Here is a 24,858-nt window from a genome sequence, read left to right as displayed (position 1 = left end):
AGACCCATGGGGCGGCGCACAATCTTTCCAGCGTCGTCCAGGTTAGGGGAGGGTTTGGCCGGCAGGGATGTTCTTGTCCCATCACGCACTAGTGACTCCTGTGGCGGACCAGGTGCAGTGCACGCTGACACGGTCGCCAGGTGTATGGTGTTTTTCTCCGACACATTGGTGCGGCTGACTTCCGGGTTAAGTGGGCATTATGACAAGAAGCAGTACGGTTTGGTTTCGGAGTACGCACGGCTCTCGAACTTCACCTCCCCTGAGTCTGTATGGGAGTTGCAGCGATGGGACAAGACTGTAACTACCAATTGGATACCATGAAATTGGGGTGAAAAAGGGGTTAAAAAAAAACAAACAACTAAATGTGAATTAATACATATGGATGAATTAATAAGGTATACACAAACATGCCACAAAATTAGATGGTTGTTATACAATTTGTAACCTTCTGTATTATGATTTAAATAAATGTGTCACTGACTACATACGAACAGTTTGCAAACCCAGCCCTAAGCCATGTGTGAAAATGTGATCTGTTCCTTGTGAACGGGTAATAAATAAAATTTTGGCAAATGAAAGGATAGATAACATTGAGAGATTTTGTCAGGATGCTGGTGGCTCCACTCCTTCTGATCCTCAGAATTTGTATGTTCATCTTAACAAATATTTCCAACATCCCCAGCACCACATCTTGTTGTTGAACAGATTTTCAGCAGTGGGAAATTTCTGGATGCTGTTAATCTGATATTGCGCTCTGAAGGGTATAATACACAATAGCAGATTCCACTTTCTCTGGGAATCCTATATATTTTATACAGAATCCCTCCTCTCCTCCCTCTTGCTACAGGAAATGATAAAGAAGACCATCACAACTTACCTTGTTTATCCATTCTCACCTCCTCAAATACTGAAATCAGATATAAAGGGATATTAACGTCCAACCCAGAAATCAATTAAGTATACTGTATAATGTCATTGGTCAGACAGTGCTTTATTGGCTATGTTAGACTCTAGCTTGAGTGTAACGCTGTGAGTTGTGTAGATTTTCCGGTCGCATGCAAACTGAGAACGTGACGCAGAGAGGGGAAAGGATAGAGTCCAGCATCCCGACAAACAGACCAAAAGTGACGGAGTCTAATTAAAAAGGGACAAATTCCTTTCAAAACACACAAAGATGAGTGAGATATGGCTGTCTATACTGCTTTATCTATTCAGATACTGCAGAAACCAAAGGGAGATTATTATTGCCAAGGAGCATGCATAGTATGCCCAGTATGCATACTAGCATGTTTTAGGTTGGCTAGAGACAAGAACTAGGCCCCCATGGCCAAGGTTCCCTCCATAAAACAGTCCCATATTATTTGACTAATCATCATGCATACAGACAGTGGGTGAGTTTGTTAGCGTCGGAAGAGGGTGATAGACCAGACCCACGCAAGAATTAGTGAGTTACCCTTTAGAGAGGAAGGAAGGGGATAGGGCAGAGAATTGTAGGCCATACCACCACACTGTACTTACAGGTCGACACGTTAATAGTCCTGGTGTCCTGGCCAAGCTCATTGGACACAGTGCAGACAACGGTCAGGTTGACTGTAGGCACAATGGTCAGCTTGTGTGTGATCTTTCCATTGACATAGGGACTCTCATCAGCCTGAAAATCAAATAGACGTAGTTAGTTAGTGTACAATGGCTTATCTTGTATCTTGTGTATCTGATAGAGATATAACGATGGCAGAACATAGCTGCTTCTTCTTTAGTAATAGCACAAAGATGCATATCATATAAATCTATTGCGAGGGATATATGGAATCTTATATTATTCCATGGCATAATGAACATTGCTAGAATCAAATCAAATATGTGCATTTTATGTACTATCACTAGGAGGTGGTGTTGTATTTTTGTGAGGCTCAACCTACTCCTGATAAGGAGGCATAGAGGGCATAGAGGGAGGTGACTAGAGAAACCCCCAGACACACAGGCAAACAGTGTGCGTCTACTATGAAAAGAGCCTGCACTAAGCTTACATTTGATCTCTTATCCTATTTACTGTTTTAAAGAACTCTTTATCACACAATAAGAGACAAAAGACTAAACTTTGAATGCACTGGTGTGTTTGTCCCCAGATGCGCAGCAATGTGGGCTGTGACTCAATTACTGTGTGTGAGTGACTCAGCCTTAGAATAGTCATTGAAAGAGGTCAGTGCCGCCTTGGATTGGATTAGTCATGCAGACCCAATGTGTGTGTGCGTGGTCATGGACCCACACCCACACAAAAAAATACACACACAGGCGCACGCACGCACGCACGCACGCACGCACGCACGCACGCACACACGCACACACGCACACACACACACACACACACACACACACACACACACACACACACACACACACACACACACACACACACACACTGACAGCTGCACATCATCTCACGCTGGCTCATTGTGTAGCTGTGCTATCAGTGCACACACAGGTACGCCAAGAACAAAAAGCCTTTGTCTTCATGACAGGCTAATGCATAATAAACGTGGTGTGCATCTGAGAGAAGGAAACCTATATACAAAAACACTGAGCCCATCCATTTGGAAAGTGTCAGTCAGAAAAGTTTCGAGAAGACAAGTTACTTAGGAAGTCACAAATAGTAACATAGTGAAAAATATTATGGGGGAAGTTTCTGTTTGTCTGAAATAGAGTGTGGAGAGTAAAAACCCACAAGCACTGATTCACTACAAAGACATCCAAAGGTTAATTGACTGTAAACCTCCCAGATTTAGAGTTCCCTGGCTTCCTGACAGATTACAATAAAAAGAAGCTTAAATGGACTCTTTTTATAAGGTCAGGAGCTGCTTTCATATTGGCAGTAACACATCCGGAAAGATGGCGAGGATTTGTGTGTTCCGTTCCGTTCATGTGGTGACACGCCACACAAAAATGGGTGCATGGCACAAAGTGTTGCTTTGAGAGAATTCCAGATAGACTAATGATTTTGTGAGTCTTTGCTGCAATTCCAAGATAGATAAGGGTGTTGTGCGTTTTACAGTAACTGATGGATAAATACAGTATGTGTGGTCTGTATAATGAATGTCTCAATGGGTGTGAATGTCTAATGGCGCCTCCTGTGTGTCAGTGGACTGTCCTGGCACCTTAGTGAAGATGTCTGTGTTTGTTCATACCGAGGTACCGTTGACGCTCCAGGCCACAGTGGGTTTGGGGGAGCCCTCAGCCTCGCAGGTAAGTACCTTATGCTGGCCGTCCTCGCCGCGTCGCTTGGCCACCCGCCGAATGACTGGAACACCTGCAAGAAGATGCACAGCCTCCTCAGCTACACCAGAACAAACAAGAAAATGATCACACCATGCCATGCCACAACACCAGATAAAGTATGGACAACACAAACAAATATGGAGAAAGCCTCTTCCTCAAGTGAGACTGCCATCCACTGGGAAATCGGGATCTTTGAATAAAAATCTCTGTCATTAGGAACAAGTACAAAAATAAATTTTTGAGAAACAGTGTTGAATGTGCCCAGTAACAACAGAAAAGCCATATCTGAGTAACTGTCACAAAATCTTTACCTTCAACGACCAGCTCAAAAGAGGCTTTCTTGATGAGAGCACCCATGGTGACCACAACCTCATACTTTCCAGAATCAGAGTAGGTCAGCTTGTCAAATGTGGGACGACTGTCCAACTTGCCATTGTCCTGAAATGAATGAACAAAACGGACAATTACCAGACAGAGCAACAAGGGTTAAGTGCCTTGCTCAAGGGAGCATCAACATATTTTTCACGCAGTCGGCTCAGGGAACCATCAATCTGTAGGTTATCAGCCCGTAGGTTATCAGCCCAACACTCTTAACCACTAGGCTACCTTCACCTACATTTAAAAAAAACACGTGAAGTCATCTTATCGCTTTGAGAAGGTTTTATCACCCATTTCCAACCAAAAACATAAATCTTGGCCTTATAATAACTTTAATACTGTTTAGTCTTACCTTAGTCCAAGACACCTTAAGTTCTCCAGATGCATGGGTCTGCAGGGTCAGAGCCAAGGTTTCGCCAAAGCTCTTCATAACCTTCCCTGAGGGGCTCAAACTCATATCCAAGTCTGAAAGGGAGAAAGGGAGGAGGACACACTGTAAACAGGCAGTTTAACAGTCTGGTGGAGAAGGGGCAACAGCACTCCTGTTGAAAACCATATCAGCTCCCTACAGAAGCCCCAGCACCTCCTCATTGATCCAGCTCATTTAACGCATTAAAGGACCTGAGCTCTCCAAGTATTTTCACCTCACAGCGTGAGACGAGATGCTCGGCTTCTATTCTCTATAACAAACCGTATGTCCTTTCCTGCTGAGGGATGAGGTTGCAAACGGAAATATACTCTGACAATGTTCCCCTTTGAGAAAACTAACCCTAATGAGGTTATACAGCCGGACATAAAATTAATTATGAATTAGATGATGAGTATTGCAACCTATAGCAGGAGGAAGTGGGCTATCATTATGGCTGGTATTTCCCATGAATTCATTGCTGGCCTAGCATCGTTAAAGAAATTGCTGGCAGTATCTCAGTTGAAGATAATACCTAACTTAATTGAAGAACGCATAATCAATAACTTAAACCATTGATCAAGATATCTGTAGATAAAGAGTGACTTACAATTGATGGTAATGTTCTTGGAATCTTCCATCTTGGCATTGTCAATAATAGAACACTTGTATTCCCCTGTGCTTTCACGTGTGACATCAGTCACAGTGTAGGAGTCAGAGTTCTCCACCTTCACCACCTTTCCCTTTAGGAACATAGGAATACATTTTGAAACTCTCAGATGGGCTTGAGTCTAGGTTAATGTAGCGCTTTAAAGACAGGGTGGATGGTGTAGGATGTGTAGAGTTTGACCAGGTGTAGGGTTCGACTGGGTTAAAGAGGACAATAGGAGTAGAAGGCAAGTAATTAATGGGATCAGAGTAAGAACTAAGGGCATACAGTATGCCAGGTGGGGTTTCTGGTTGTGTGGGAGGGTAATGGAGTCATATCACTGAGAGCTTGCCAGAATGTGGAAGTTGAAGCTGGTGGGAGGTGGGTTCCCGTCGGCCTTGCACTTCAGAGTCACGTTGGCTCCTTCCATTAGGGGCCCTTTCGAAATGACATGCAGACTGATCCTCTCTGTGGGGTCTGTTGGGAGAGGACAGATAGACAGAACAAGAGAGAGAAAACAGGAGCAAGAGAACAGCAGAGAGTGAACAGCAGAGAGGGAAAGAGCCAGAGAGAGAGAGAGAGAGAGAGAGAGAAAAGGGGTCAGAGAGGAGGAGGACACAGTCAGGCTGAGACCCGGCACACAGTTTTATTTTTTTATTTCACCTTTATTTAACCAGGTAGGCTAGTTGAGAGAACAACTGCGACCTGGCCAAGATAAAGCAAAGCAGTGTGACACAAACAACAACACAGAGTTACACATGGAATAAACAAACATACAGTCAATAATACAATAGAAAAAGTCTATATACAGTGTGTGCAAATGAGGTAGGATAAGGGAGGTAAGGCAATAAATAGGCCATAGTGGTGAAATAATTACAATATAGCAATTAAACACTGGAGTGATAGATGTGCAGAAGATGAGTGTGCAAGTAGGGATACTGTGGTGCAAAGGAGCAAAATAAGTAAAATAAATAACAGTATGGGGATGAGGTAGTTGGATGGGCTATTTACAGATGAGCTATGTACAGGTGCAGAAATCTGTGAGCTGCTTTGACAGCGGGTGCTTAAAGCTAGTGAGGGAGATATGAGTCTCCAGCTTCAGTGATTTTTGCAATTTGTTCCAGTCATTGGCAGCAGAGAATTGGAAGGAAAGGCGGCCAAATTAGGTGTTGGCTTTGGGGGTGACCAGTGAAATATACCTGCTGGAGCACGTGCTACGGGTGGGTGCTGTTATGGTGACCAGTGAGCTGAGATAAGGCAGAGCTTTACCTAGCAATGACTTATAGATGACCTGGAGCCAGTGGGTTTGGCGATGAATATGAAGCGATGGCCAGCCAAGCCAACGAGAGCATACAGGTCACAGTGGTGGGTAGTATATGGGGCTTTGGTGACAAAACGGATGGCACTGTGATATACTGCATCCAATTTGCTGAGCAGAGTGTTGGAGGCTATTTTGTAAATTACATCGCCGAAGTCAAGGATCGGTAGGATAGTCAGTTTTACGAGGGTATGTTTGGCAACATGAGTGAAGGATGCTTTGTTGCGAAATAGGAAGCTAATTATAGATTTAATTTAATTTTGGATTGGAGATGCTTAATGTGAGTCTGGAAGGAGAGTTTACAGTCTAACCAGACACCTAGGTATTTGTAGTTGTCCACATATTCTAAGTCAGAACCGTCCAGAGTAGTGATGCTGGAAGGGCGGGCAGGTGTGGGCAGCGATCGGGTGAAGAGCATACATTTAGATTTCCTTGCATTTAAGGGCAGTTGGAGGCCACGGAAGGAGAGTTGTATTGCATTGAAGCTTGCCTGGAGGTTGGTTAAAACAGTGTCCAAAGAAGGGCCAGAAGTATACAGAATGGTGTTGTCTGCGTAGAGGTGAATCAGAGAATCACCAGCAGCAAGTGCGACATCATTGATGTAGACAGAGAAGAGTCGGCCCGAGGATTGAACCATGTGGCACCCCCATAGAGACTGCCAGAGGTCCGTACAACAGGCCCTCCGATTTGACACACTGAACTCTGTCTGAGAAGTAGTTGGTGAAGCAGAAGAGGCAGTCATTTGAGAAACCAAGGCTGTTGAGTCTGCCGATAAGAATGTGGTGATTGACAGTGACCCTGGACAGACAGGGCTTCTGAGACCATCAGAGGGAGCAGACTAGCCAAGCTAGTGAAGTCCTCAGAGCTGTACACTCCATTTCTGAGTGTGTTCTGTGGCGATGGCTGCTTTTGAATGCAGCGGTGGAGCTGTTCGAATGGCAGTCACACCCCAAGGCTCTAGACAAAAAGCTCCTTTCAAACGTCAATGGTACTGCTCCAGACGAGCCAAATTGCCCACATTTCTTTAAAAACAGGATTCAAACAGCATCTGAGCCCTGTCCTATTTAAAGAGCCATCTATAGCAAATAACATTGACTATGCTATTCCTTGAACGCTATGCTCCAAAACACTCCCACAACAGACTCATGCTCACCTCCTTTTTAAATTAGTGCCATTATGGTGTCATTGTTGTTGTCTGTCTGGGCTGCAAGAAAAAAGCCATAGAGGCACAAACTTTCCAACTATAACTTGAAAATAAAATAGCCATTAATCTGTTTGTCGATACACTAACTGCTGACTGCTGAGGCTGATAGCAGATCAATAGCCTTCCTAGGAAAACCAGCGGTTAGGGAAGTTGTGTCGGATAGTTGAGGCAGTTACGGTAGTTGGGGTAGCTTGGGTAGTTTAGGTAGTAAGGGTAGTTGAGGCAGTTTGAGTTTGGTTTGGTCAGTTTAGGTCTTTGGGGCAGTTGGGCTAGTTTGGGTAGTTGGAGTAGTTTGGTGGCTCTCTGGTTACTTACAGGTGACAGTGAAGGAGACTGGAGAGGACAAGGTATTCAAAGCCCCGCAGGTGAACAGAGCTGCTGTGTCTCCCTTCTCAGCTGTGTACTGCAGAATGGAGGAGGTGGTGGTGAGGCCAGTGACTTCGTCCACCTTTACTTTGGAACTGATTATAATGCCTATAAATCACAACAATACTGATTAGAAATGGTATGGTCACAGAGTAGCCTATAGACACAGAGATAAATAATAATATGATCACCAAGTCACTGACATTTTAGATCCTGTAGAAACAGACACATTTATGAGTATTGAAGAAAATATGTAGCTCTAGAGGTGATATTTTACTGCTCGGTTCTTGTGGAATCTCACACAGAACAAGTGAAATGTGTGAATGTGCAATCTTCATTATTTACCACTTGTAAATAATCCATCAGAATTTCAATAACGTACCTTTCCCATCAGCCACCAGAGGTTTCTTGTTCTTGAACCATGTGATGCTGGCAGCTGGGTTGGCATCAGAGGTGCTGCATTGCCCTAGCTGTGCAGATGATAAAACAAAGTGAAGAAAAAACTGCAAAATCCTCTTTTAGAACAATCCACAAGGGCACACAAAAGGTTGGAAAATCCTTATGTTATGAAAGTAGCCCAGTAAAATTCCAATATTTTTGTTACTAAATTAATCAAATATCTGTGCAAACTAGCTCTCATCTGTGTTGGATTTACTGCATTTGTGAACTCCCCACATGTAGCATGAAATGCCCAAAGCAATTTAAACCCCCTCTTAGATACCATGGTTGTTTTAATTGGAGGAGGGATATTCTGCTGTTTACTAATTCATCAAGATCACTTTAAATCTCTCATCATTCCAGCAGCACCATCCTTCCTTAGTTTGCCTCAAAATACTTAATCTGCAATGAAGGATTTCCCTTGATTTCCTGCTTAACATAATGTAGGCATAAGCAAAGCACATGATGAACCTACCTGGGTTGGTTTGCCAATCTCCAGCTCCGTGGCTAGGGCTGTGATCTCCACTCCGGTTGGAGCCTCTGTAGAACACAGTTCATAACATTAACTAGCTGTAGGCATCTCAGAGAGCACTCACTATCACCAGGGCTAACCATAATAATATCACACAGCACAGCACAGCATTGAATTGTACCTCAAAGACCCATTCCATAGCATGCATTAGTATGGCTGCACTATTGCCCTTATGTACCCACTGTGGATAAGGAGTTTGACTGGGTATTCTGAGATGTCAGCCCCAGCCACCACCATGCAAGTAAAAGTCTTCTCGTCCTTCAGTGTTGCTGCAGCAATCAGCAGGCTGGAGTTTTCGGCCATGCTGACACGGTCCTTGTACTTGTCAGTGGCTATGACAGAGGCGTCCTGGTCTTTAAGCTGGGTCAGCAGGTCTCCATCGTCCTGTAAATATAAAACAGTAAATATAAATATAATATATATAATATATATAAATATTATATAAATATAAAACATATAAAACAGTTTGGGTTTTAAAAACTTAGCTAATGGAGCTGCACTACTTTAAGACTGTCTTGGTATAAAAACCATTGACCAAAACATGCACCCACTAATGGTGCAGGAGCTAAATAGACTTAGTTTGTGACTTATTAATAGCTATTTTAGAATATCAACCATTATTTTTACACTGTTGCTGCTGTGGAAGCGTGAAGGTGTAAAGAGTATATGTATACATATAGTATACAAAATATGAAATCTCCTTGTGGTCTTCACAGTGGAAATACACTTAAAGGTGTATACGTGTCCAGACAGGGTGGGGTTCAGATATGTATTTGTCTCAGTCTCTATCAGTCTCTACAACATTAGCCCAGTGGACTTTAGGCAGGAACACCTGCTCTTTCCATGACATAGACTGACTAGGTGAATTCAGGTGAAAGCTATGATCCCTTATTGATGTCACTTGTTAAATCCACTTCAACAAGTGTCGTTAAAAGGGGGGAAATAGGTTAAAGAAGGATTTTTAAGCCTTGATACAAGTGAGACATTGATTGTGTGTGTGTCATTCAGAGGGTGATTTTGATTTTATTTTATTAGGATCTTTTAGTCTTCATTTGGACTAATCTTCCAAGAGTCCTTAAACATGAAAATACAGTTTATAATACAAACACATTTTCACATATAACACACTGTTACAAACAGATATAAAACACTGACATATTGACCAGATAAATACTCTAACAGTCTGAAAATATAGATTTGTTCCTTCATCTACCATAGTCCTGCACAACCTTCCAATTTATTATATTTAAATGATTCTAAAGTATTGTTTGAATTTATATATTGAAAGGTTTCTGGTTTGTTCAGATAAATGATTTAATTTCTTTATTGCTCTGAATCTAAATGTTATTTAGCCTATTTCTCTTTTCTGTCTGGATAACACATAGACGGTGGACAATCTATTCTTAGTATTGACTGAATGTCTGTCTCTTACTAACTGAATGGAGTTAGGCCGTTTTAAATGGTGTACATTGTGAAATAAAATAAGCATGTTTTTTATTGCTTGATGACCACCCAAGAGCATTGTGCATGACTACAACAGAAGAACCATATCTCCACCAATTCTTGCTGCTTTGTTCTGTCCAATCTGCAGCCTCCTAATCTCACCTGCTGATTATGAGATGATCGTGGACTTGAGAAAACAGCAGAGGGTGCACACCCCTATCTACATCGACGGAACCGCAGTGGAAAAGGTGGAACGCTTCAAGTCCCTTGGCGAACACATCACTGACAAACTGAAATGGACCACCCACACAGACAGTGTGGTGAAGAAGGCAAAACTTTGGCTTGTCAACTAAAACCCTCACAAACTTTTGCAGATTCACAATTGAAAGCATCCTGTCGGGCTGTATCACCACCTGGTATGGCAAGTGCACCGCCCGCAACCACAAGGCTCTCCAGAGGGTGGTGCGGTCTGCCCAATACATTACCAGGGGAAAACTACCTGCCCTCAAATCAAATCCAATTTTATTTGTCACATACACATGGTTAGTAGATGTTAATGCGAGTGTAGCGAAATGCTTGTGCTTCTAGTTCCGACAACGCAGTAATAACGAATGAGTAATCTAACCTAACAATTTCACAACAACTACCTTATACACACAAGTGTAAAGGAATGAATAATATGTACATAAAGACATATGAATGAGTGATGGTACAGAACGGCATAGGCAAGATGCAGTAGATGGTATCAAGTACAGTATATACATATGAGATGAGTAATGTAGGGTATGTAAACATTGTATTAAGTGGCATTGTTTAAAGTGGCTAGTGATACATTTTTTTACATCAATTTTTCCAATATTAAAGTGGTTGGAGTTGAGTCAGTATGTTGGCAGCAGCCTCTCAATGTTAGTGATGGCTGTTTAACAGTCTGATGGCCTTGAGATAGAAGCTGTTTTTCAGTCTCTCGGTCCCTGCTTTGATGCACCTGTACTGACCTCGCCTTCTGGATGATAGCGGGGTGAACAGGCAGTGGCTCGGGTGGTTGTTGTCCTTGATGATCTTTATGGCCTTCCTGTGACATCGGGTGGTGTAGGTGTCCTGGAGGGCAGGTAGTTTGCCCCCGGTGATGCGTTGTGCAGTCCTCACTACACTCTGGAGAGCCTTATGGTTGTGGGCGGAGCAGTTGCTGTACCAGGCGGTGATACAGCCCGACAGGATGCTCTCCATTGTGCATCTGTAAAAGTTTTTGAGTGTTTTTGGTGACAAGCCGAATTTCTTCAGCCTCCTGAGGTTGAAGAGGCGCTGCTGCGCCTTCTTCACCACGCTGTCTGTGTGGATGGACCAATTCAGTTTGTCCGTGATGTGTACGCCGAATAACTTAAAACTTACTACTCTCTCCACTACTGTCCCATCGATGTGGATAGGGGGGTGCTCCCTCTGCTGTTTCCTGAAGTCAACCATCATCTCCTTTGTTTTGTTGACGTTGAGTGTGAGGTTATTTTCCTGACCCCACACTCCGAGGGCCCTCACCTCCTCCCTGTAAGCCGTCTCATCGCTGTTGGGAATCAAGCCTACCACTGTAGTGTCGTCCGCAAACTTGATGATTGAGTTGGAGGTGTGCATGGCCACGCAGTCGTGGTGAACATGGAGTACAGGAGAGGGCTCAGAACGCACCCTTGTTTATTTTTATTTTTTATTTATTTTACCTTTATTTAACCAGGCAAGTCAGTTAAGAACAAATTCTTATTTTCAATGACGGCCTGGGAACAGTGGGTTAACTGCCTGTTCAGGGGCAGAACGACAGATTTGTACCTTGTCAGCTCGGGGGTTTGAACTCGCAACCTTCCGGTTACTAGTCCAACGCTCTAACCACTAGGCTACCCTGCCGCCCTTGTGGGGCCCCAGGGTTGAGGATCAGCGGGCTGGAGATGTTGTTACCTACCCTCACCACCTGGGGGGCGGCACGTCAGGAAGTCCAGGACCCAGTTGCACAGGGCGGGGTCGAGACCCAGGGTCTCGACATTGATGACGAGTTTGGAGGGTACTATGGTGTTAAATGCTGAGCTGTAGTCGATGAACAGCATTCTCACATAGGTATTCCTCTTGTCAGATGGGTTAGGGCAGTGTGCAGTGTGGTTGCGATTGCGTCATCTGTGGACCTATTGGGGCGGTAAGAAAATTGGATTGGGTCTAGGGTGTCAGGCAGGGTGGAGGTGATATGGTCCTTGACTAGTCTCTCAAAGCACTTCATGATGATGGAAGTGAGTGCTACGGGGCGATAGTCATTTAGCTCAGTTACCTTAGCTTTCTTGGGAACAGGAACAAGCCCTCTTGAAGCATGTGGGAACAACAGACTGGGATAAGGATTGATTGAATATGTCCGTAAACACACCAGCCAGCTGGTTTGCGCATGCTGGGCCTGCAGCCTTGCGAGGGTTAACATGTTTAAATGTTTTACTCACGTTGGCTACAGTGAAGGAGAGCCCGCAGGTTTTGGTAGCGGGCCGTTTCAGTGGCACTGTATTGTCCTCAAAGTGAGCAAAGAAGTTGTTTAGTCTGTCTGGGAGCAAGACATCCTAGTCCGCGACGGTGCTGGTTTTCTTTTTGTAATCCGTGATTGACTGTAGACCCTGCCACATACCTCTTGTGTCTGAGCCGTTGAATTGCGACTCTACTTTGTCTCTATACTGACGCTTAGCTTGTTTGATTGCCTTGCGGAGGGAATAGTTACACTATTTGTATTCGGTCATGTTTCCGGTCACCTTGCCCTGGTTAAAAGCAGTGATTCGCGTGAATGCTGCCACCACGGTTTCTGATTTGGGAATGTTTTAATAGTTGCTGTGGGTACAACATCGCCGATGCACTTGCTAATAAACTCGCTCACAGAATCAGTGTATTCATCAATGTTGTTGTTTGACACAAAGCGGAACATATCCCAATCCACGTGATCGAAGCAATCTTGAAGCGTGGAATCAGATTGCTCGGACCAGCGTTGAACAGACCTGAGCACGGGAGCTTCCTGTTTTAGTCTCTGTCTATAGGCTGGGAGCAACAAAATGGAGTCGTGGTCAGCTTTTCCGAAAGGATTGCGGGGAGGGCCTTACATGCGTCACGGAAGTTAGAATAACAATGATCCAGGGTTTTATCAGCCCTGGTAGCACAATCGATTTGCTGATAGAGTTTAGGGAGTCTTGTTTTCAGATTAGCCTTGTTAAAATCCCCAGCTACAATGAATGCAGCCTCAGGATATGTGGTTTCCTACAGCACCCGATGTTACAGGAAGGCCAAAAAGATCATCAAGGACATCAACCACCCAAGCCACTGCTTGTTCACCCCGCTATCATCCAGAAGGCGAGGTCAGTACAGGTGCATCAAAGATGGGACCAAGAGACTGAAAAACAGCCTATATCGCAAGGCTATCAGACTGTTAAACAGCCATCACCAGCACATTAGAGGCTGCTGCCTATAGGCATAGACTAGAAATCACTGGCCACTTTAAGGAATGGGACACTAATCACTTTAATAGTGTTTATAAATCTGGCAAGCGTTCATAGCGACATCACTTTTTGATCCTTCGATGTCGGCTCTTCCTATCATTGTGAAGCAGAAATCACCGAGCGTTGGGATTAATCACCCACTAATAGGGCACGTGAGCTGGGTTTAGACCGTTGTGAGACAGGTTAGTTTTACCCTACTGATGTGTTGTTGCAATTGTTACTGATGATGTGTTGTTGCAATCATGCATCAATTGCTACATCTCATATGTATATAATGTTTTCTATACTATTCTACGGTATCTCATTCACTTAATAATGTTTTTCATGTCTTGCATTACTCATCTCATATGCATATATTGTATTCTATACTATTCTACTGTATCTTAGTCCGTTCCGCTCTGACATCACTCGTCCATATGAATATAGTCTTAATTCATTCCTACTTAGATTTGTGTGTATTGTTGTTTTCTTATTTTATTTTAACCAGGGCGGGAGAGTGTCTGTGGATATTGTGTGTGTGCCACAGTGTGTGTGCATGAGCGTTTGAGTGAAGGAGTGTCTGGATATTGTGTGTGTGCCTCAGTGTGTGTGCATGAGTGTTTGAGTGAAGGAGTGTCTGTGTTTGAAACATGAGCTTTGCATATGTTGTGTAATTTGTTAGATATTACTGCACTGTTGGAGATAGAAGCACAAGCATTTCGTTACATCCGCAATAACATCTGCTAATCACGTGTATGTGACCAATAACATTTGATTTGATTTGATGATGCATTTCCCCAGACCACAGAACAGTAGTTCACTCCCAATTAATGCTTGGGTTGTTAGCTTCAGAAGCTTTCCCGGTAAATATATAGCTATCCTTCTGATCATGCATGGAGTTTTTTATTTATTTGTTTATTTTTTTACATATATTAGTTATATGAGACAACCATAATAAGCAGTTGTTTAGCTGCACACCAAGTAGTTTGGTTTCTGCCACTTCCTCAATTTGTACTCCCCCAAGCTTAATTGCATTCCCATGCTGTGTTGACCTTTTCCTGGTGGAACAGACCAACATAACTTTGGTTTTCTTGGCATTCAAAACAAGTTTGTTTCCCGGAAAACCCACAACCTGATATTTCCAAGATCTACTTGTAGCTTGCTGTAGCGATTGTTTGCTGTTCCCGATTGTCTTGCTGTATAAATTGTAGTATCATCTGCAAATATAGTAGCTTGAGTTTCAGATAAAGCATAAGGAAGGTCGTTGGTATATATTAAGTGAATAAGTGGCCCAAGGCAGCTGCCCTGCTGTATTCCACAGTTTAAAGCATGAGGGGAGGAAAACAACCCACTGATATACTGTAGGTGGACTGTTTCCTGTCAGTTAGATATGACTGTACCCAATTGCCCCCTTAAACCCATAATGCAATATTTTTGTCCCAGTTATTTAGTGATCCACTAAATCAAATGCTGCACTGAAATCTAAAAATAGTACACCCACAAACCTGCCATTACCCATAGCATTCATGTCAACCAATGCAGTGGTAGTGGAATGTTTTTTGCGATAAGCATGCTGATCGGCTGTGATCAGATAATTATTTTCCAGATACTCCCATATTTGTCTACACACAATAGTAGACTGATTGGTTGACTATTGGCAGGAGTAATGGGTTCTTTGCCGTCCTTCGGATTGGGCACAGTTTAGCATTCTTCCAAACATTTGGAAATGTCCCCTTTCTAGTGACCAATTAAATATGTATTTCAGTGGAGCTGCAATCTGGGGAGTAGTATAGTAAAGTAAAAAATTGTCCATAAGATCATCATCTGTAGATTAACCATAGGTAATGACTTTAAAATGTTTAACACCTCCTCTACTGGCACCAATGGTAGACTAAAATAACAGTTTCTTTTGCTATTAATATGATCATCAATCCATTGGCTTGTTTGCAAGAATGGGTGTTTACATTATCTCTCAGTAAATTAGTTTTTTTTGTAAAAAAAAATCAGCAAAATTATTGGCAATATCAGCTGGTTCTGTTATTGTTCTCCCGTCAACCTCCACACTAGATGGGCATGATGAGATATATTTACCAAGTATGCCCATAACTGTATTCCATACCTTTTTTAATCATTTTTACAATCAATAAAAGCATGTTAGTAAAATATATATTTTCTCTTACGATTTAATTTAACTGCATAATTACGTGGTGTTCTAGGGAGTTTTTCCTAGCCACCATGCTTCTACACCTGCATTGCTTGCTGTTTGGGGTTTTAGCCTGGGTTTCTGTACAGCACTTTGAGATATCAGCTGATGTAAGAAGGGCTATATAAATCAATTTGATTTGATTTGTTCTATAATTATGTTCACCAATTTCAAGTTTTTGGGCAAGACAAAAGATTTAAGTGCCTATGAACGGGATATGGTATTGGTTTGAGTGTGTCAAGAACTGCAACACTGCTGGGTTTTTCACGCTCAACAGTTTTCTGTGTGTATCAAGAATGGTCCACCACCCAAAAGGACATCCAGCCAACTTGACAGAACTGTGGGAAGCATTGGAGTCAACATGGGCCAGCATCCCCGTGGAACACTTTCGACACCTTTTAGAGTCCATTCCCCAACAAATTGAGGCTGTTCTAAGGGCAATAGGGGGAGCAACAAAATATTAGGAAGGTGTTCTTAATGTTTTGATACACTCAGTGTATATGAACAACTTACGTATTTCCATTTGGTCATGAACAGGTCCTTTGGTTTGGGGGCTCCATTGTTGCATGGCACCTCAATGGTCTCTCCATACAGGCCGATAACTGTATCCATACCGCTCACTGAGAGAGAGTGAAAAACACATGGTTATTTACTCAGTCAGTGGGAAAATTTGATTAAATATTTAACACAGGCCGAGATCTATTGACATTCAAATGGATTCAGGTCTTACTGATTTTTGTGGGGAATTCCAGCTCATCTTCATAAATATATCTAATCTAACAGGTTGTTAATTGACAGGTGTCTGTCTACCTTATAGCACATTAACGAAATGCACAAGGGTAGCCAACGTTTGAAATTGCTTATTTACAGCCACTTTACTTCACAACCTTTCCCGCCCCCAATATGTTGCTGTGGAGACAAAGTCCAGCATGAGAGAGAGAAAAAACAGGGGACTGAGGGGAGGGATAGTCACACAGGCATAGAGAGGTCCTCAATGGTTCAACTGATTACAAGGTGTTGCTGAGCTAGCCATAAACAGCACTCACATTTCAGCCTTTCCAGAGTTCAGGTCAGGGTTAGGGGGTGTGTAGGAAAGGAAATGACATAGGAGAGCCATGGAACCAATAAAACCCCTTGAACGGAGGCTAAAGGACGGCAATTAACATACTGTACCTGCTAGATTTACTGGTAAAAAGCCTTAACCCCATACGAAAACAATTAACTAAGTACTCAACTGTCCAGATCAATTTTACATGCAAAGCTAAATTGATCACCTCCATTGCAACATCAGGGGATCTAATCTTCTCAACAAAAGCAGCAGCAGCAGGATATGCTATCTGTATAGACGCTCGCTACACTGTTTACACATGCCACTTCAATATAGTGTTGTTTTTTCCCCAATGAAAAACACAGAAATAAAAACATTTTTTTGGCAGAGCTGAAGTTCCTGTCAGCAAGCAGTAAGTAACCATTAGACGTGTTTTCATTTGCTTCCCATGCACCACTGAATTTGAATCACTTTTGAATGTGAGTAAATGCTTTTACCATGGTTACCATGGAGTCCACACAGATCTGTCCAGAGTGACCAGTGTCATCCTGCATCCTGTACTGTATGTGCACACCAGATCTAATAGCCCAACGTGTGACTTTCTATACTCAATACCCATTCTGTTACACGTCAAACTGAACACAGTAATAGAACCTGGTAGACCTGCAAATACTGGACAGTGACAAAGGGAGTTACAAGGCTTTACAAAAAGAACACAACCTTATTCAATATAAATGTTTAACCCAAAAGTCTAAAATCCAAGTTCTAAATATTACACCCCCACAAAACCATACAGTATAATCTCAAACAAAGCAGTTGTGAAGTTATCCTATTTCCATTGGATAAATTCAAATATGTATTTTTGAACAGTCAAATAAAGCCGTGTTCACCCTCTTGAAGAACTTTAAATTAGTTTTGTATTAAAAAAAATACTATCTGTCCAGACTACAATGGACCACAATGGGAATGAATCACAGTGTGCTAAATTACAGGATTACAGAGGATAAAGCTCCTGCTGCCTGTTGAGATAAGGTAATCCTCAGCAACAAGAGTAGGTGACCATCAACATGTGTCACGCCCTGACCTTAAGGATCCTTTTTATTCTCTATGTTTGGTTAGGTCAGGGTGTGACTCGGGTGGGAAAGTCTATGTTTTTTATTTCTTTGTTTTTGGCCGGGTGTGGTTTCCAATCAGAGGCAGCTGTCTATCGTTGTTTGGGGATAATTGATTGGGGATCACATATAAGTTGTAATTTTCCTTTCGGGTTTTGTGGAATCTTGTTTTCTGTTTAGTGTCTGTGCCTGACAGAAATGTTAGTTTTCGCTTTGTTATTTTGTTTGTGTTTTTTTTAATAAAAGGAATCATGAACACGTACCATGCTGCGCTTTGGTCTACTCTTCCTACCATCTACGAGAGTCGTAACAGAAGATCCCACCACCAAAGGACCAAGCAACGTTGCCAGGAGGAGCAGGGATCCTGAGCCCGGGAAAAAAGGGAGTGGAGGACATCCTGGACCTGGGAGGAGGTAATGGCAGGGGACAAGACCCTGCCATGGAAGCAGGCAGAGGCAGCGAGTGAGGAACGGCGATGATAAGAGGAGTTAAGACAACGACGGAAGCCCGAGAGACAGCTCCAAAAAAAAAATGGGGGTGGGGCACATGGGGTGATTGGCGGAGTCCGGGTTTAGACCTGAGCCAACTCCCTGTGCTTACCGTGGGGAGCGTGTGACTGGTCAGAAACCGTGTTATGTGGTGATGCGCATGGTGTCTCCAGTGCGCATTCACAGCCCGGTGCGCTCTGTTCCAGCTCCCCGCAGTTGCCGTGCTAGAGTGGGCATTCAGCCAGGACGGATTGTGCTGGCTCAGCGCTCCTGGTCTCCGGTGCGTCTCTTCGGCCCAGGATGTCCTGCGCCAGCTCTACGCACGGTATCCCCAGGTCGCCAGCACAACCCAGTGTGGCCTGTTCCAGCTCCTCGCACTTGCCGTGCTACAGGGGGTATTCAGCCAGGATGCGTTGTGCCAGCTCTACGCTCCAGACCTCCAGTGCGCCTCCACGGTCCAGTATATCCTGCGCCGGCTCTACGCACTATGCCTCCAGTGCACCTTCATAGCCCAGTGTGTCCTGTGCAACTCTCCACACTCACCGAGCTAGAGTGGGTATCCAGCCAGGACTCGTTGTGGCAGCTCCACGTACCAGGCTTCCAGTACGTCTCCTCAGTCCAGTGAGACCTGTTCCGGCTCCACGTACAAAGCCTCCAGTGATGATCCATGGCATGAAGCCACCAGTGATGATCCATGGCCCGGAGCCTGCAGTGATGATCCATGGCATGAAGCCTGCAGTGATGATGCATGGCACGAAGCCTGCAGTGTTGATCCACGGTCCAGAGCCTGCAGCGACGGTCCCCGGTTCGGAGCCTCCAGCGACGGTCCCCAGTTAAGAGCCTGCAGCGACCATCTACAGTCTGGAGGTCCCGCCGACCATCCCTGCACCAGAGGCGCCACCGAAGTGGGGGGAGCCTCAAGCGGAGCGGGGTCTGCGTCCAGCACCGGAGCCCCCACCGAGAGTAGATGCCCACCCGGACCCTCCCCTATAGGTTCAGGTTTGCGGCCGGAGTCCGCACCTTTGGGGGAGGGGGTACTTAGAGATCCTTTTCATTCTCTATGTTTGGTTAGGTCACGGTGTGACTCGGGTGGGAAAGTCTATGTTTTCTATTTCTTTGTTTTTGGCCGTGTGTGGTTCCCAATCAGAGGCAGCCATCTATCGTTGTCTCTGATTGGGGATCACATATAAGTTGTCATTTTCCTTTTGGGTTTTGTGGGTGCCACGTTCGTCGTACGAATGAGACCAATTATGCGTGGTATGCATACATTCTAATTTATTTAAAGAATGAACACTAAACAAACTAACAAAGCAAACTGTGAAGCTAATATGAATAGTGCAGACAGGCAACTAAACACAGTACACAGTACAAGAACCCACAAACACCAAAGGCTACCTAAATATGATCCCCAAGCAGAGACAACGATAAACAGCTGCCTCTGATAGGGAACCCTATCAGGTCACCATAAACATGCAAATACCTAGACCTACAAAACCCCTAGACAATACAAAAACTAGCGTATTCACCCTAGTCACACACTGACCTAACCAAAATATAAAGAAAACAGAGATATCTCAGGTCAGGGCGTGACAGTGGGATCTTGTTTTCTGTTTAGTGCCTGACAGAACTGTTTGTTTTCGTTTTCGCTTTGTTATTTTGTTTGTGTTTTTTTTAAATAAAAGGAATCATAAACACGTACCATGCTGCGCTTTGGTCCACTCTTCCTACCATCAACGCGAGCCGTAACAACATGACACAATGTTAACCATGAACTGAATAATCAGCCAGTTAAATTACTAGCCTTAAAATCCCACTATGTTTTTATTACAAAGGACATGTACACTCCATTTAATGTTTAGTTTCAAAAACAGAACATTAGTAGTAGAACGGTGTGTAGAACTACTTAAGAAGTAAGGCATAAGAACCCAGGGATTATCGCCTCGGGCCTAAGAACAGCTCTTAGTCTGAAGTTATCACACGATAATCCCCTGGCTCAAGAGCCTTATTGCTTTCATAAAACGGTTTCCAACATATTTGTACAAATATTAAATAAATGTTTTCATTAACATTTTTAACGAGTAAAATCTTTTTCGCATTTTGAAGTTGCTACCCAAATGGGCTGGTCATTAGATATTTTCTCTGTTTTGAACCAGTCCTTAATTCTAATATTTCTATTCATTTGACATTGCTATGCTAAACAAATCATTGGCATATACAGTGCCTTCAGGAAAGATTCATTCCCCTTTACTTACTTCACATTTTGTTGTGTTACAGCCTGAATTCAAAATTGATCAAATATTTTTTTTCTACAAATACTCCATAATGACAATGTGAAAACATTTTGAGCAAATTTACTGAAAAGTACTCACACCCCCGAATCAATACTTTGTAGAAGTACCTTTGATGGAGATTACAACTGTGAGTGTTTCTAGGTAAGTCTTTAAGAGCTTTGCACACCTGGATTGTACAATATTTGTCCATTACTCTTTTCAAAATTCGTCAAGCTCTGTCAAATTGATTGTTGACCATTGCTAGACAACCATTTTCAGGTCTTGCCATACATTTTTAAGCAGATTTAAGTCAAAACTGTAACTCGGCCACTCAGGAACATTCACTGTCTTCTTGGTAAGCAACTCCAGTCTAGATTTTGCCTGCTGAAAGGTAAATGAATCTCCCAATGTCTGGTGGAAAGCAGACTGAACCAAGTTTTTCTCTAGGATTTTGCCTGTGTTTTGCTGTATTCCGTATCTTTTTTTATCCTGAGAAACTCTCCAGTACTTAACAATTACAGACATACCCATAACATGATGCTTGAAAATATGGAAAGTTGTACTCAGTAATGTGTTGTATTGGATTTTCCCCATACATAACACTTTGTATTCAGGACAAAAAAAATGAATTGGTTTGACACATTTTTTGCAGTATTACTTTAGTGCCTTGTTACAAAAATGATGCATGTTTCTGTACCGGCTTCCTTCTTTTCACTCTGTCAATCGGGTAACGATAATGTTGATCTATCCTCAGTTTTCTCCTATCACAGCAATTAAACTCTGTAACTCTTTTTAAAGTCACCTTTGGCCTCATGGTGAAATCCCTGAGTGGTTTCCTTCCTCCCAACAAACTGAATTAGGAAGGACACCTGAATCTTTGTAGTGGCTGGGTATATTGATACACCATCAAACGTGTAATTAAAAACTTCATGCTCAAAGGGATATTCAATGTCTGCTTTTTTTTATTTTGACCCATTTACCCATAGGTGCCCTTCTTTCCGAGGCATTGGAGAACCACCCTGGCTTTGTGGTTAAAAATGAGCGCTCGACTGAGGGACCTTATGGATAACTGTATGTGTGCGGTACAGAGATGAGGTTGTAATTAAAAAATTATGTTAAACACTTTTTCTGCACACAAAGTGAATCCATACAACTTATTATTTGCAGAGTAAAGGAAAAGAAGCCAACAAGTATACATTGTAGAATAATAGTGAAGCCATCAAAACTATTAAATAACACATATGGAATCATGTAGTAACCAAAAAAGTGTTAAAATCCAAATGTATTTTATATTTTAGATTCTTCAAAGTAGCCACCCTTTGCCTTGATGACAGACTAACTAGATAGCTGCTGCAAGTTATGTTTTGAATTGGCTATCTCACCAGTTTTGATTTGTACCCCTTTTTCATGAAATCCAATTGGTAGTAACAGTCTTGTCCCATCGCTGCAACTCTCATACAGACTCAGAAGAGACATGCGTCCTCCAAAAGATGACCCTGCCAAGCCTCATTGCTTCTTAACACACTGCTCGCTTTAACTTCATATGGCTGCAGGGGCAGTATTGAGTAGCTTGGATGAAAAGGTGCCCATTGTAAAGGCCAGCTCCTCAGTCTCAGTTGCTAATATATGCATATTATTATTAGTATTGGATAGAAAACACTCTAAAGTTTCCAAAACTGTCAAAATATTGTCTGTGACTATAACAGAACTGATATTTCAGGCGAAACCCTGAGGAAAATCAAAACAGGAAGTGGCTTCTATTTTGAAAACTCCATGTTCCATAGCCTCCCATTGCTCCATTTAAAGGGATATCAACCAGATTCCTTTTCCTATCGCTTCCTCAAGGTGTCAACAGTCTTCAGACATAGTTTCAGGCTTTTATTTTGAAAAATGAGCCAGAAAGATAACATCGCGTCAGGTGGTCACATGAGTTTTGCTCGCGCAACAGAGTTTTGACAGCTATTGTTTTTCCCTCTCCTACTGTGAAAGACATTTGCGGTTGATATATTATCGATTATATATTTTAAAAACAACCTGAGGATTGATTATAAAAAATGTTTGACATGTTTCTGTGGACATTATGAAGAATTTCCGTCTGCGTTGTCGTGACCAATCTTTCCTGTGGATTTCTGAACATAACGCAACAAACAAAGGTTGGTATTTTGGGTATACAAATAATCTTTATGGAACAAAAGGAACATTTGCTGTGTAACTGGGAGTCTCATGAGTGAAAACATCCGAAGATCATCAAAGGTAAACGGTTAATTTGATTGCTTTTCTGATTTTCGTGACCAAGCTTCCTGATGCTAAGTGTACATAATGCTATGCCAGGCTATCGATAAACTTACACAAACGCTTGAATTTCTTTCGCTGTAAAGCATAATTTCAAAATCTGTGATGACAGGGTGATTAACAAAAGGCTAAGCTGTGTTTCAAAATATTGCACTTGTGATTTCATGAATATGAATATTTTCTAGTAATATTATTTGACTGTTGTGCTATGCTATTCAGCGTTTTTTTTTTACATAGATTAGTTATTTGAGACGACCATTATAAGCAGTTGTCTAGCTGCACTCCCAATAGTTTGGTTTCTGCCACTTCTTCAATTTGTACTCCTCCCATACTTAATTGTATCCCATGCTGTTTTGGCCTTTTCCTAGTTGAACAGATCAACATAACTTTGGTTTTCTTGGTGTTTAAAACAAGTTTGTTTTGGAAAACCCACTTCCTGATATTCTCCAAATCTCCTTGTAAAGCCTGCTATACCTGTTGAACCAATTGTCTTGCTGCATAAATTGTAGTATCATCTGCAAATATAGGAGCTTGAGTTTCAACTAAGGCATAGGGAAGGTCGTTGGTATATATTAAATAAAGAAGTGGCCCAAGGCAGCTGCCCTGCGGTATTCCCCAGTTTGCGGTATTTGCCATTATCCATAGCATTGAGCCACTGGTCAGTCATATCAACCAATGCAGTGGCAGTGGAATGGTTTTTGCGATAAGCATGCTGATTAGCTTTAATCAGATCATTCTTTTCCATGTACTCCCACATGTGTCTACTCACAATACCCTCCAATATCTTACTGAGTGTAGGGAGTAGACTAATTGGTCGACTATTGGCAGAAGTAATGGGTTCTTTGCTCTCTTTCGGAATAGGACACAGTTTTGCATGCTTCCATACATTTGCAAACATCCCCTTTTTCAGTGACCAGTTAAATATGTATCTCAGTGGAACTGCAATCTGGGGAGCAGCACAGCGAAGCAAAAAATTGTCCATAAGACCATTACCTGTAGATTTACCATCAGGTAATGAATTCAATAGGTTTAACACCTCCTCCACTGACACTGTTTGCAGACTAAAAGAGCATAATATGATCATCAATCCACTGAACAATAGCTTGTTTGGAAGAATGTATGTCTACATTGTTGCTCGGTAATTTAATTTTCTGTGCAAAAAAATCTGCAAAATGATTGGCAATATCAACTGGTTTTGTTATTATTCTCCCGTCAACCTCCACAATAGATGGGCATGATGAGATAGATGTACCAAGTAAGCCCTTAACTGTGTTCCATACCTTTTTAGAATCATTTTTACAATCAATAAAAGCATTGTATGTAAAATAACTTTTTTTTCTTTCGATTCAATTTAACTGCATAATTACGTAATGTTCTATAATTCTGTTCATCAATGTATGTATCTATGTATGTATGTTACTGCTCTACGACTGAGTTAGTTAGCATGTTCTAAATGTAATGGTTACATTAGCTCCCTGCTAATTCACAGTTATTTCCATGCTAACAGACAAATCACAAATCTACAGCCATCAACATATTGTTGTTCTGCACATCTAATGTGCTTCCTTGTGTCTATCGGCAGAATAAACACCAATCAACTGGGGCTGCTGGCTGGGCAGTTTTTTCTTTAAAAACACAATGGAAGAGAGTTACGAAGTACGGTCACACTGGTGCCGAGACCAGTCTTCTTGTCTTCGCTGGGCAGCTGTTACATGAGCATAGTGTCACAACCATACTGTAACACATTATCAGGTAACACTTTACTTGACACCCAGCGTCATAACATGGTATGACACGGTCATAACCATGTCATAATATGGTCAAAACACTGTCATGACCCTTATATTTACACCTTATGGTCAAAACACTGTCATGACCCTTATATTTACACCTGAGTTGCATTCAACAAGGGAAATAGTTTGGCTAACATTAGTTAACATATTTAATTTGTTTTGTGTTATC

At 42.4% G+C, this 24,858-nt stretch overlaps 1 protein-coding gene across 2 annotated transcripts in view; it reads right to left on the bottom strand.

Moving 5' to 3' along the window:
• LOC110503979 (CD166 antigen homolog A) overlaps positions 1-24,858 on the bottom strand; it is a 68,616-nt gene that overhangs the window by 6,705 nt on the left and 37,053 nt on the right. Inside the window, exons 2-13 of one of the 2 annotated variants that reach the window (XM_021582691.3) lie at positions 16,200-16,306; positions 8,747-8,948; positions 8,508-8,572; positions 7,977-8,064; positions 7,544-7,702; positions 5,059-5,183; positions 4,668-4,800; positions 4,004-4,116; positions 3,585-3,711; positions 3,183-3,304; positions 1,519-1,651; positions 878-907 (exon numbers count right to left, since the gene is read on the bottom strand). In XM_021582691.3, coding sequence (XP_021438366.1) covers positions 878-907; positions 1,519-1,651; positions 3,183-3,304; positions 3,585-3,711; positions 4,004-4,116; positions 4,668-4,800; positions 5,059-5,183; positions 7,544-7,702; positions 7,977-8,064; positions 8,508-8,572; positions 8,747-8,948; positions 16,200-16,306 — 1,404 coding nt within the window. The remainder of the gene's footprint in view (positions 1-877; positions 908-1,518; positions 1,652-3,182; positions 3,305-3,584; positions 3,712-4,003; positions 4,117-4,667; positions 4,801-5,058; positions 5,184-7,543; positions 7,703-7,976; positions 8,065-8,507; positions 8,573-8,746; positions 8,949-16,199; positions 16,307-24,858) is intronic. The other variant, XM_021582692.3, reaches the window with a different exon arrangement.

Source organism: Oncorhynchus mykiss, chromosome 24, assembly GCF_057628025.1.
Source record: "Oncorhynchus mykiss isolate SJ-2025 chromosome 24, ASM5762802v1, whole genome shotgun sequence".
NCBI classification, from domain to species: Eukaryota; Metazoa; Chordata; class Actinopteri; order Salmoniformes; family Salmonidae; genus Oncorhynchus; species Oncorhynchus mykiss.
This window is presented reverse-complemented; position numbering and strand designations above follow the sequence as displayed.